The 14,435-nt window shown below is 31.2% G+C and overlaps 1 protein-coding gene across 4 annotated transcripts; it reads right to left on the reverse strand.

Annotated features, from left to right (window-relative positions):
- Nucleotides 1-9,765: 9,765 nt before the first annotated feature.
- On the reverse strand, nucleotides 9,766-14,429 carry LOC105639707 (CLK4-associating serine/arginine-rich protein). 4 transcript variants are annotated; one of them, XM_020681578.3, is made up of 12 exons: nucleotides 14,096-14,428; nucleotides 13,964-14,002; nucleotides 13,710-13,858; nucleotides 13,430-13,505; nucleotides 12,496-12,790; nucleotides 12,304-12,413; nucleotides 11,942-12,196; nucleotides 11,574-11,675; nucleotides 11,254-11,393; nucleotides 10,767-10,905; nucleotides 10,182-10,319; nucleotides 9,766-10,107 (listed from the first exon to the last, which is right to left on the reverse strand). In XM_020681578.3, exons 1-12 carry the CDS (start codon nucleotides 14,290-14,292, stop codon nucleotides 10,080-10,082), a joined length of 1,668 nt encoding a protein of 555 aa, XP_020537237.1. In that variant the 5' UTR covers nucleotides 14,293-14,428; the 3' UTR covers nucleotides 9,766-10,079. The 4 variants fall into 4 exon arrangements, with proteins under 4 accessions (XP_020537237.1, XP_012079230.1, XP_089575189.1 ...); XM_012223840.4 differs by having other exon boundaries at nucleotides 10,182-10,322; nucleotides 14,096-14,426; XM_089719063.1 differs by having other exon boundaries at nucleotides 10,092-10,319; nucleotides 10,751-10,905; nucleotides 14,096-14,429.
- Nucleotides 14,430-14,435: the final 6 nt, after the last annotated feature.

The raw sequence follows: 14,435 nt of genomic DNA on the forward strand, positions 1-14,435 counted from the left end.
GTTTATCTATGCATTATAAGATAATGGTATAAAAAACGATGAAAGGATAAAATAGTATAAGGGATGGAAAATCTGAGGAAAACTCAACGTATTTTAAAAAATATAGGGATAGACGAATGTATTTTGATAAAATTATAAAGATATAATAGTAATTTACCGATAAATTAATTATTTATCTTTTTAATTGCGCACTTAAATTTATCATAAATTTCAATTTTCAAAATGTAATCAACATTCAATTTATGTTCAAGTTTGATTTGTTTTTATTAATTAATGAATGAATTTTAATCTTATTTTTATTAAGTTAAATTCAAGTAGGCTTAATTATATATAATCGTATTGAGGAGACATTGTAAGTAAGAATTAATATTTTTTAATTCACTTAATAGAATAAGAAATATTCCAACTTGAAATTACATTCAAATTGAGAAACACACGAAATTTTACAAAAATCAAGACACGTGTTGTATGAAAAATGCAGCTTCAGACTTTGCTTTGATGTAAAATAAGTCAATTGGAAAAACAAAGGAAGCCGAAGCTCTTTCTAATTGTTTTTATAAATGAACATGTGAAGGCATTGATTTTTTCAAATTGGTGTCCAAATCGGAAAATGCCTTTTCATTTAATTAATCTATGTGTAAAATTACTTGGCTCACGGGCTGCTCCACCTAATTACCCTCAATTAGTCTTTCCCCAAGTGAATATCGTTGAGACATTGCAACTCAAACATCTTTTTCATTAAATGAAAAAGAAAAATCAAAGAACCCAAACATTAGTGAGAATAGTAATTTTAATGCTATAATAGAACCAAAATATAATTTTTACGAGCTTTTCCATCCAGATCCACCTTGTTGCTAATATTTTTTTAATATAATTTAATATTAATATCAGTTTCAATTAATAAAACTATAAATGAGTCGAACCACTCGTGAGTTACTTGAAAATCGATTTTAAAAAAAAACTCATTTAATAAGTTTAAAGAGTGGAGCTTAAACCTATTAATTTATTAAGATTTTATAAAAGGGTCAAAATTAAATTTTGTACATAAATTGAACTTAAATTTAATTTTACTAACTATATAAGTATCATGTCAGCCCAGAAATTATATAAATTTTGGTTAAATTAAATGATATTAGATTTGGTGTGAGTTTATAAATTATTTGAATTTTTGATTAAAAATAAATCCATAAAATGTCTATTTTAGCACTAATCATATATATTACTAATTTTCCTTTCAAAAAAGAAATATTACTAATTTGTATGGTAATTTTTATAAGAATACAAAATCCAGAGCTCATTAACTTTTACCTGTTGGATTTAGAAGCCGAACATAAATGGAAAGGTTGAGAAAGTCTAAGGATGTTGACGTGTATGGACAGATGATAACAGTCCGTAATGTTTGGACATATGGCAACGGCCGGCAGTTGGATCTCAACGTCTCTTTTACATCGGATTCACGTTCTCATTCCTTTTAACCGTTGCCTGCTTATGTGTCCTGCTGCTATTGGTTGCAAATCAAGATTGCTTAGTTTAATTTTTTTTTAATTCAATCAGATTAATTAATGCCATATATTTGGGACATCATCATGCTGTTTTGAGTTTATCTTAAGGGTTTTCTTTTTTTTTTTTTTTTTTCTTTTTCCTTGGAATGAAAGAAAGGGTCAATTAATACATATAATATTAGTTTATTTTAGAAATAATATTTTGTTGTAAAAAATTTATTTCATAATTTGATTTTGGACGTTAAAATTTTAATTGCATTTTGAGTCCAACTCTTTATTTTACTAGAAAACCTTATATATTGAATAAAAAAAAACCTTATCTAAGGCTTTTGGACTGTATACAAAAAAATGTAAAATAAATATTAATTTAAAATTTTTGCTTTTCTAAATTTAAATATTATGGAAAATATAAGGATGAAAATTAAATAAAGTGGTAATTTTTTAATTATAAGATTTGGATTTCTAAAATGTATATAACTACATTGGTATGAAGATTTTATTTTGTACCATATTTTAGTTTAAAATTCTTATTTTTTTTTTTATATATCGTGTATTCTTAAAATGATTAAAATTCATATCTTTAGCTACGTTTCGATTTCTTAGCGATTTTTTCTTTAAGCATTTGTATAGTCCCTTTTTATTAATTTTTAGGCTCTATTTGTTTCCGTAAAATAACTTATAGGAAAATATTTTCTACAATTTTCTATTGTTTCGGGCATCCAGAAAAATAAGTCGACAGAAAATATTTTATCGGTAAAAGGAAAATTAAATCATTTTTTAAGGATCACAACTTTTCATTTTCAAGAGAATAAAACATTTTCCGGACATTGACAAACTTTATAAATTCATATTTTTTAAATTTATTAATTATCATAGTCACTACCACCATTCACTATCTACCACCGACCACTACCACCTGCCACCGGCAGCCACCACCACGGGCCACCACTGACTTTTATAATTTACTTTTTTTTTTTTTTTTTTTGTATTCTTCTCATATTCAACAATAAAATTTTAGAATTTCTATATTAATATTTATGGTCTCATGATATAAAAGTTTTAATATTTTTAACTAATTTTTAATATTACAACCAAACAACTGAAAAAAAGTGATTTGAAAAATATTATTCAAGAAAATTGTTTTTCATGAAAAATAATTTTCAGCAAGTAATTTTCATGTAAGTTATTTTAAAGAAACAAACAGAGGACAAAAAATTTTAAAGTATACTATAGTTTAATTCCTAAAATTACAAATTTAAATTTTTCTTGTTTAAAAACTCTAATTATTTATTAAAAATTATAATTTCTAATTATTTTAACATACTATGTACTTTAATAAACTTTTAAAAAGTTATGTCATTGATAATTATTTTGAGATTAGAATTATATATTCGTGCAATGGAATAGCAAATTGAGAACTGTATAAATGTTAATTGACGGTGATATATTAATTGGTTAGCACCCAAATATTGTGTAAGTGTTTGCATTGCATAATTGCTTCTCTTAATTACATCTTTGGACAGAGTTAACGGCTATTTTTTCAGACTAATCACGTTGTTAAAACACTAATAATATTTTACACTTGCATTATTTTATATTTTCATCTCTTATTGATAGATTTTACAACAGGACTATATAAATATTTACTTATTGACTTTGACTTGTTAACTAACAAAGAAGAAAATGAAAGAAGGGAACATGTGAGGCTGCCCTTGATTTTCGTTCCCTGATGAAAGAAATATGATTTTACTTTCGGGTTTATAGGCTCAATCATTTGGTCGGTTTAATTATTTGGAATTGCTTTTTTTTTTTTTTTTTTTTTTTTTTTTTTTTTTTAGAATAAGATGGGATGCTTTCTAAAAAAGAACTAGAAAATTCTGGTAAGGTAATATTTCGAATTAACTTTCTACCTACCATATTATAATTACATTATAATTCGTATGTTGTGATCTAACCCATCATTCTAAACTTAATTAACACTTGCTAATTGAGTTCTATATATCAAAGGATAAGTAACGTTTCTTTATGATGGAAAAGAGAGTTTTTATTCTTGTATAATTTTAATTACAAATAAAAAATAAAATTTTATATTTGAGACACTTAATAAGATTATAAAATATAATTGAGGTATCTAATTTTTACACAATCTTCTTTTTACTAGAATATATATTGTTTTGCCCTCCTAATTTCAGATTCTGTCTCCACCCATGCTTTCAATTAATCTAAAATAAAAATAAAAATAGTGAGAGCTAAATCGCCGATAAAGTATGATCTAATTAGTTTTTTTATATTTTATAGAATATGTGGAAAGTGAGAAGTTTTAAATTTAAGTCACGAGTAGTCCATGATATTATTTCAGTCTGTAGAGCCTCCAATGTAAAAAATAAAATAAAATAAAGAGCTAAATAAAAAAAAAAAAAAAAAGAAAGCCAAGAAATGCTATGTAATTATGTACATGAACACATGCTATAATACCCATTAACCCTAATAGGCAAATATCCACTTGCACTTGCACCACCTTAATTACTTTGGAAGTAACTTGTATGCCACTCAATTAATATATATATATGTGAAAAGTCTAATCATAATTAGACATTTTGAGGAATGCATGGGCCATACTTATATGATATATAGCCTAGACATTTGATGACGAGGAAATTGAGTTGGCTAAGATAAGATTAGTGGGAATTTTGATGGAGCAAAGGATAGGAATAATAAGATTATTCCTAATTAATTTCTATCACCAATAATTGGAAATGTACACCTATGGGCTATGGTCGTGTTAATGTGGAACCAATAGGCAAGGTGGAGGCCCATATTGACTCATCATTGTGGTCCACGTGGACACAGCTATATCACTTGCTTGTCTTCCTCATGAATTATACTACTTTTTATGTTGCCCTAACTACTGATTAGTCAAGCTATCAATCGACTATCTATGGTGGCTTCAATTACAAGTAGAAAATTTGTTATGAAACGTTAGCTTCATAATTAATTCATATGATTTGGCCAAAAGGAAAAAAAAGAAAAAGAAAAAAAACTACATTTATACACACGTGTATGCTCTTGATTTATGGACCTATGGATACATTTTTCAATAATTAATTGATATTTAAATTTTTCTCATCATTCAAAATTTCTTTGGTTCTTGGTGACTTGATTCCCCATATATAATTCAATTATTCAAATCTTTGACTTTAATTAGATCCTTGAAGAAGGAAAGTCAAAAAAATAAGTGATTACAAATATATTATTACAATTGAAAAAAAAAATTATAAATACATATTTATTAATCTATCTTATTCGATATTTCTCTTTATTGAATGTTATATAATAACATTAATTTGCATTAGAAAATAGCAATGTTTGAATAGTTCGAGGACCAAAATTGAACTTGCAAAAGGTAATAGTGATAATAGTGAAATATTTTAATTATATACATTGATAATAGTGAAAGACAAAAAAAAAAAAAAAAAGATTAAAGTAATAATATATTTTACACGTTGAGGTTAAAGATAGCATATTTTTAAATTGTACAGTATGAAAAATCAACCCACGAGCAAGAAGATATATGTTAAAGAATAAAAACTGGTGGTTTTAGATAGGCTTTTGTAGGAAATTAGGAATCATGCCTAAGTAAAAGCCTAACTAATTATGATTATTTTTATTAACAAATGAATGGGATTATAAATCTATAATATATGTCAAAATCTACGAATTAAAAGTGGTCTAATATATTAAAATATTTTGAATTTTAGGAGCTTTTTCAATTTCACCGTATTTAATTTTTTTTATAATCTTATCCCAATTTTAATATTTTATAGTACTAGTACCTTTAATTACAATTAAAGATGAAATTATAAATAAAAAAGTATTTGGTAGGGGTTCTTCCTGAAAAGGTTCAGGACATAGAATTAATTATCTTCAAAGAGGGGCAGCCGACTCTACCTTAACAAATCACAATTGTACTTTTTTTTTTTTAAGGTATACAGACTCACATCCGTTTTAATGGTTCATAGTAAACCTGATTAATCCCTACTTGTCTTTGGAGGTAAATGGATTGGCTCGGGAAGAGTTTGTGTTGCGAAGGATCGAACCCATGACCTAAATTATAGTGATTAACTCCGAAATACTTTTTATTATTGAGCTATCCCATCCGGGTTGACAATTGTACTTGATATCTTTTTTTTTTTTTTTTTTCCTTTTAATATATATATACATATAAAAGTTCATTAAATATTTTTTCATTAATAAATTATTTAGATTTTGAAAGCATTAGGAAAGTACCAAAATAAGTTGAGATGTGAAGTTTGATGGAGAAAATGGTGAGAGTGAGACAGAGAGGGGAGGATGGTCCATATGACCCAAACCAAAAGCTACAAGTCCCCAAGGAAAAGTCACTAATGGTTGTGTGAGTGTACAACAAATTGGACCCTTGGAATTGGCTTGTATGTGGAATAGAAGGCAAGGTGGTGGTCCATTTGAATTGACTATGGACTTAGCTCCCAAGTGTCCTTCTAGAGGGCACTATTCCTTGTTTTGTCTAATTGTTTCTAGAGGGCACTATTCCTTCTAGAGGGCACTATATTATGTTCCCCTATAATAAGCATCACCACTCATCTACCCATTCAATTTTTACTCTTATTTTGTTATTAGTGGTTACTGGTGAGGTTTAAATTTTTAATATATAAGTTCTTTGGTTATTGGACATGGATAGAATTTCTTCATGAATCTATGACCAAAATAATTTTTGAAAAAAAAAAAAAAATTTTGTCTATGTAACTTGATTTGCAAATCTTACACGAAAATAATACAAAGTGTATGTCAGTAATTTTTAATGCACTTGTCTTTTATTTAGTACATGTGGGACAAATATACAATGCATTGAAAACATCCAAGTTTTAAATTTTTGTTTTGTATAAATCTCTTTCAATTTGTGTTTTCATCTTTATGGGGATCAAAGTCGCTAACCACCTCAACAATACCTGATTATTAATTGAAACCGCTAGCTTGATTGATAATTTCAGTACACTAAGACTATATGATGTATCTATATACGTTTTCAAACTAGTTGGGACTTCCAGAGTATTTTGAAAAATAATTTTCGGATCACAAACTTTAGTTAATTGTTTCTATTTTTGCATTAGTTGAAAATAAACCTTAATTTCTAACTTCTTTTTAATTAATTTCATGATAGATTGGATCTCTAAACCGAATAAATTCTATTTTAATTAATAAAATTAGAAGATTAATGAAGTGATACTTTCTAATGACAATCCCAAATCCCAAATTCTCTCTCCCTCTCTCTTGACTTCTAAAAATGGGTCTCCATGGTCCATTAGGTAGGTAGGATTGCTAAACATGAGAAACAAATTTCTCTTAATTAATTAGATATTACATATATGGGACTCTCCATCAACATGGAAAAATTAATTAACAAAAGATGAGTTGGTTGTATGTGCTAATTGACTCACAATTTGGATTTGATGAGATTTGTAGGGTTGCTTTGGTCCAACTATTAGTCTAGCGTGCTCACTAAATCTGTTCTCAACCAATGAAAATTTTCATTTAATTAACGCATTGACTTACTTAAATCAGATCCGTAACTCCACTCATGGATCAAATCAATGAAAATATAAATTTTATTGGAACGAAAATATTTCTTATTATACATTGAGAAATAAAAAAAGATATCATTGGTTAAAAAGAAAAGAGCAAAATTTGGAATTGTGAGAAGAGAATGTTAAAATATTTATGAATGATTAAGTAGGTAACAAAGACATTCTACACGAATAGAATGATTTATAAGTAGGGAAGGTATCTAATTAAACTTAGCTACTTCTCATATTATAATAAAAGGTTGCACCTTTTTAATAAAATCAAAGAGAGATACACCATCCCATGTGCCTCATCAACCTCATAATTTAAGCTTATAAAACGAGTGCGTTTAGCTAGTCTTTGTAGGGATCGTAGGTGGGTAAAGCCAATCTCAAGTTGATTTATTTAGTGATAAGCTTAAGATATTATTAGTAAAGCCAAATAAACATTAAATTAGCTAGTTAAAAGGGTTTAAAAGAGGTAATGCCAATTGATTAGTTTCCTTTGTTTAAAGTTTTAAGATTATAGAATTGATTGTAGCTCCATACATCGAGTGATTAGAACAAAGCAATAGATGACCTTTTGCAAAGTAACCATGTATTGTATTAAAGCATAGTTTGAATTTTAACTCTCTTTTACTATTTTAAACTCTTTTAGTGAAAGAATTTTTTAATTAGGCAAGTTGGATTTGTTTTTTTTTTTTAATTTCTTAGAGGGAGGCTTTTAAGGGCTTTTAGTTCACCAAATTAGTAAAAACACCTGTGATCCAGAGGACTCGAATTCGAGACATTTCACTCCTCACATAAGTGAGAAGACCAACTAGTCCATCGTCTGATTGACAAACAAGTTGGATTTGTTGATAAGTATTTTAGAAATAAATCTAATGAAATAGTATATTCTTAAAATTATTTAAAAAATAATTAATCTTGATTAATAAAATTTTAAACATTATGACTATATTATGATTAAAAATTCAAATTTCAACATGGTCTCGTCCTTCGAAAAAATCCCAAAATACTATATAAAGCGATGATAACAAGAAGACAGCCCTTTTGGTGAAACCCTAATGTCCACAAACGATACATCATAATTCAAGGGTTTGATTTTGGATTCAATTATAAGCACTATGTCCCCTCGTGTGGTGCTCATATATTTTTCATTTTAATATCATCATTCCTTGTCTATATAACATAGCCAACTAAAGGCATAGATAGATAGGCTATCTCTTTCATGGCTAATGGCTATTGGCTAACGAGAGAAAAGTGGCAATTTAGAAGTTTGTTTTATGGCCTTTTGAACTTGAAAAAGCTTCCCTTCATGTACACGGATTCTTCTTCTGCACAAGTGGGTGGGGTTTCAATTGCCTATTTTATAAAAATTACTAAACAAAAGTGTTTGACTTTCTGAAAAGCAGAGTATGGTCCAAGCTAGCCCAAGATAATTCATTTGAGCTTCAATCGGGAGGTGTTATGATTTATGGACCTACTAACTTTAAGAGCATATAATATAAGGTTGACAGTATAATTAACTGTGCTTCCCATTTAATTATCTAGAATTTGATTTTGGGATTAAGTCACAACAAAGCATTTATCTTCCAAATCTAATAATTTTGATGTAGATGTTGTTAAAAATATTTATTGGGTAGTCAAGTATTTATCTTCCATTTGACAGTGATAGAAAGTAATGTGATTTTTCCTTTTTTTTTTTTTTTTTTAATTTTTAGTAATTAAAGTTGTTCTCTGATAATTTAATATACCGATTAGAACTAAATTCATCATTAAATAGAGTATAAAAAGGGAAATTAGGATCTAACCTAACGGTATACTCCCGTATATTTACATGGTTGAGCTAGGTTGGAACCGCTTTCGCTTCTCCTTCCCATCTATGAATTAAGAGAGTCTAAAACCACAAACTCCTAATCATTGACTCGTGCAATTAGAAATTTAGTGAGAATCTCATAGTAGCCAAAGATTTTAGAAAAAGAAGATAATAATCATCAGATTCCATTTTGCTTTGGCCAGACGTGATGTATCCATCTTTAGACTTTAGTTATCAATACCACCACATCTAGTCGGTGATAGAATTTTGACATAAAGGTTCCACTATCAGATGAAACTATTTTTCTCTTCAAAAATAAAAATCACATATCATCATCACTCAACTAGTCCACATCTGACCTACAATAGAAAAACATAATAAGCTTCAGGCCCGACAAGTTCTTCGATAAACCAAGTTGCGTTTGCCTTCGCACTGACCCGTGGTTCGAGTTTGTTTAATTAACCTATCAAACTTGCAGGCAAGTGCTTTGAACTCCATTTCTACGTCACTTAAAAACCCGATTCAAGTTCTAGGCCGCATCTCTTAGACTATATTTGATTCTGGAGATTATAGATATGGGGATTTTGGTATCCGAAATTTTGACCAAGGAATTTCAGACGAGCCATAGATTTGGTTCAAATTTGTCATTTGACACAACAAAACGTTACTATTCCTTGCAGACCTACAATCCCTCATTTTCACAGATTTTTAAACCATGTATGAAAGGGGAGGTTTTGCCACTTATGCTCTAACAAAAGCTTCAACCACTAATTCACTACTCAAACTTACAGCAGCCCAGGAATGTTAGTATCCCAGAACAATGAAAAGTTACTGATCATGTCACAGATTAGATGATAACGTATCATTTAGTAGCAGACTGTCTGATCCCAGAACTCAGTGCACCAATGTGATTACAAGCATAGAACTTCTAGAATTGCAGAATGCAATGTCCTTAATATGATCTGGAACTTTTCCATTGCATTTTGCACAATTTACACGATAAATGATATTAAGCAAAACCAAAGATGGAGGATGACAGAGGCAAGCTCATAAAGTTTCCATATCACAATAAATACTTTTCTGCTAAAAGTGCCATCAGTACTTCTGTCAGAGAATATTACGCTTCAAAACATAAATAAAAATTTCATGATGCCAGCAGATCTATGAGTGCCTTGAGCGACTTCTCACCCTGCAATACCAGATTCTCTAAATTAGACTTCACCAAGATCCATATCTCAGTATGGAAAAACAATGCAACCTTACCGCCTTGGGGAGCGGGAAGAAGAGCGAGAACGTGAATGAGAGTGGGATCGAGTGCGAGAATGGGAACGAGAACGAGAGCGTGAACGAGAATGGTATCTTCTAGAACTGCCTCTACTTGGACTTCTGCTGCGCCGGTATCTTCTGCATAAAAAACACATACTTGATGAGCGAATGAATCGAAGATATCTCTTTGTACGTTTTCTTTTTTTTCCCCTCTTCCTGTTGGTGGTGGGAGAAATTTTTTTTAATCCTTCAAAATTGGAGGGCTCCGATAAAAAAATTCACCAAGGACTACAAAACTCACCAACCCTAAGAAAAACCAATTTATATTTAATAAGTAAGTTCTACAACTGCCTTATAGATAAAAAAGAATAGTAAAGGCCATCTCAGGTTCCCTATTCTTCTAGCAGAATAATGAATGATGATCATCGTGACTATTCCAACATGATACAACCACAGTTTTGATATTTAGATTTTGCAACACAATGGCTAGACATCAAGGCAACATAAACCATTCATTAAATTTATCAAAAAAATTAAACATTATTGCTGCATGTTATTAATTGTACCAACTATAATAAACACCTGGGCGGAGATCGACTATAGCTCCTGCTCCGACTACGGCGCCTATAACGACTTAATCTGTTTGTTTCTGCGAGTTTCTCTAGCCTCTGATGCTCCTGTTCTCGTTTCTTGGCCATTTCAGCAGCAGTATCCTTTTTAACTAAAGAAAAATAAAAAATAAATATCAGGAATAGGGACTAAAAAAAGATAAAACCCAATACAGTATACGCTTCCTCTACCTCACTTCTCCAGTCCCCCATCCTAAGGCCAGCAAATAAGAAGAAAAAGAAGAAACAAAAGCAACACAAGGGGGAAGGCAGGGTGGAGTGGGTGAGTGGGGGGAGAGGGATGTTTAAAAGAAAAGGAAAATGAGCAAAGCAGGCAGAAAGAGTAACTCCATAAATAAAAATATCAAGAAATTTTTTCTGTCTGTTTCTTGTCAATATCCAAACAAAGTTACTAGGTAAAAAGACTACATAACTACAAAAGGTTGTATTTTAGATCATACTTTGTTTGTTTAGCTGTTTGCTCATGATCCTTTTAAGTCTCTCTTGAGGAGTTTCTTTTTTTGCCCCGGGCTGCTGCTTCAAAGGCCCTAGCCCTCGGGAAGAACTTGCCTTGGTTAATTTTGCTAAAGCTGATGATGTGCTGTGGAAAAGGAACAAGTACCATCAAAATGGATAAATTATTATTACATGATAGTAAATAAAAAAGAAGAGATTGGCAATAAACATAATTCTCAAAAATTGTCCAATAACATATCTATTAATTTAAAATCCATAACCAAACGTGTCAGGGCAGCATCAATAACAATACATTATCAGATACCTTACTGCTGGTTTCACAGCTTTGGTGCTCTTCTCCTTATCAAGGGATACACCGGATGCAGGATCAATATGCAATGCCTCAAGTATGTGACCAGAAGATGGCCTGCAGAACAGCACAAGCATTAGATACAATTCCAATGACCCCATGCAACTTGGAAGTGATTATTTTAAATCCATTTCAGGGAAAAAATAAGCTTCAGAAAGGAAGCTTCCTTCCCTCTCCATCTTGGCACTTATGAAGAAGGTAACCCTAGTCCTGTTCTATTTTAAACCACAAAAGTTTTCTTCAGGTAACAAAATGGGTAAGCTGCAGCAGTGTAAAGACTGTCCAATGTATCTTTGCAAGAATTAAAGGTCGAGTGCTCCGACCGGCTCAACATATCAGCTTGAGATGGAGGAGATGATGGTGGAGAATATCCTTCAAGCTTCGGCTCATCCCTGTCACCAGAGCCTCCAAATTCAGTGATGTACTCTATTTTAGGAGTCCTTGGCTTGCTATGATGAACTTCATCAGAACGCCCTCCACGACCATATCGTCTTGAATGTGGTGAGTATGAACGCGATCTTGATCTAGACCTCCTAGAACGAGAATAAGCTTCATAAGTTGGACTTCTTCTGGGTTCCCTGCACACACAAAAGGAAATGCATTAATACTCGCATAATGACATGAACATTTTTCTCATTTTCTGACAAAGTTCAATGTATTATGAATAAAAAAAGGCTCTTTCTACCGATATGGATCATGATGGAGCACTCGAGTTCCTGTTATTCGAGCAGCTTCTCTCTCTCTTTCCCGTTCTATCTGAGAAGCTTTCCTCCTTTCCTTGCGACTCAGCTTCCTCTGTAATCCTCATATTTATTATTATTATCATTTATTACAGCAAGGCAAGAAAAAATTGAAAAGATACTATTTCAAAACTTACGATTGCAGGATCTCCTTTGATCATTTCCTTTTGCCTCTTCTCTTCCTCTTTCGCCTTTTTATCCATATAAACAAGCCACCCATACCTTTTTACTCCAAAATCTTTTGCTATTGTGTCCATTCCCTCATCATTGCTATCATCACTGTTAAAATCCTCATCATCCTCATCTTCATCGTCTTCTTCATTGTCATCAACATCAGAAAATTGAGATTCCTCTTTTCCATCACCATCATAAGAAAACCCCACTTGTGAATATGAACCCTTGCTGGAAGGAGCTTGTGCCAGCTGAGATGTACTGGATTTGCATTTGAAAGAGAAAAAGAAAAGCAAGAAAGAGAAAGATATGAGACATTATATAATTGGTGAAGCCAACTATGCAGATATAAGACAAGAAAAAAAATATATGCACCTCAGTAATCCATAGTACTGAACGCTAATAAATTCTAATATATTGGACATCATTAAAACATGACATTCACATTTCAGATGGATAAGCAAACCCAAATGAGAAATTGCCGTAACCATGCTGTTTTTTCAAACTGTTCACTTCACCCTAAAATAATTGTGTTTAAAAAGGAAATATGAGTGTGGGTCCGACACTTGAAATCAATGGAAGAAATGCTAGCAAAAATTTCAGAAAATAGACCAACTCTAGAAGCCAGCATTTATTTGTATTTGATACCTCATGCCCAGGTCCACAGCAACGTAGTAACCTACTTGTACAACGAACTACTCAGCAACTTAGGATGCAAAAATTAGGTTCAGATTAATTGAACATTAACATTTATCCAATGTAAACAAAACAACATTGTGAACATGTTAAGAGTTTTGTCTTTGGCTATCACCCCAACAGAAGTGAAAGGAAACATGATTCATTAAAAGTTAAACTTAAACTTATCAACTCAAAAAACAGTGAAAAGGGGCAGGGACAAACCTATCTGAAGCAAACGGAATAGTGGTCTTGGCTTCCATTTCTTGAGTTACATGTTGCAAACCTTCTTCATCAGTAACTGTTTTGTTTCAAAACGTGAAATTAAGAACTCTTGAATCTAAGCTTAACAATCTCAAAAAAATCTAATCTAAATTAACTCCAAATGTGAATATCTTAACTAATACTTGGATGGCTTTTTCACATATAAAATAAAATTGAAAAGATAAACGAAACCTTAGACATGAGAATAAAGACATAATTAGAAAATAAAAAAAGTACCGACATCCTCTACGTCGATGCTTAATTAAATCCCGATATCGCTCAAAATTAACAAACTCTTCTAGTTCTTCTTCTTCTTCTGATTTTTCAGGTGCCCTAAACCGTCTAGACCCAGCCTCTCGAATAAAATCAAGCAAGGCACGACCATCGAATCTGTTCAATGAAAAAACGTATATATTCCTCAATCTCAAATCAATAGCCAAAAACACTAATTAACTAACTATACACCACAAAATGAGAAAGAGAAAGAGAGAGAACCTGTCAATTAGAACATCCTGTTTTCCATTCCAGGGAATCCTGAGAATTTTAGTTCAATGTCATAAAGCTTAACTAATCGCATATCAATACATTACTAAAACAAAACAGAAGCATTTTATTGATTTAACATACAGGCCTTGCTGATCCTCTGTGGCTTGGTAGAGACCATCGTCACGGTAGGTACGGCATCTAGAGCCAATGACCTGAATAGATTGCTGAGGATCGCCTCTTCTCTTAGCCAAATACACAGCTCGTCTCTGCGCTCTCTTACGAGCCGCGTCCATCATGTCGTGTACCTTTCTCTCCGATCTTCTCGCTTCGTGCCACATCTTCTTCTCTCACAAATGCAAACCCTAATCTCATAACCGCGCGATCCTAAACAGGTAATTATTGCTTGTGCTGTTATGTTTTCTTCTACTCTCCTCTTTTTCTTCTTCTTTTTTATTTTTTATTTTTCTCTTTTTCTGTTTTG

Source organism: Jatropha curcas, chromosome 3, assembly GCF_041381405.1.
Source record: "Jatropha curcas cultivar XTBG-Jc1 chromosome 3, XTBG_Jcur_1.0, whole genome shotgun sequence".
Classification (NCBI taxonomy): domain Eukaryota; kingdom Viridiplantae; phylum Streptophyta; class Magnoliopsida; order Malpighiales; family Euphorbiaceae; genus Jatropha; species Jatropha curcas.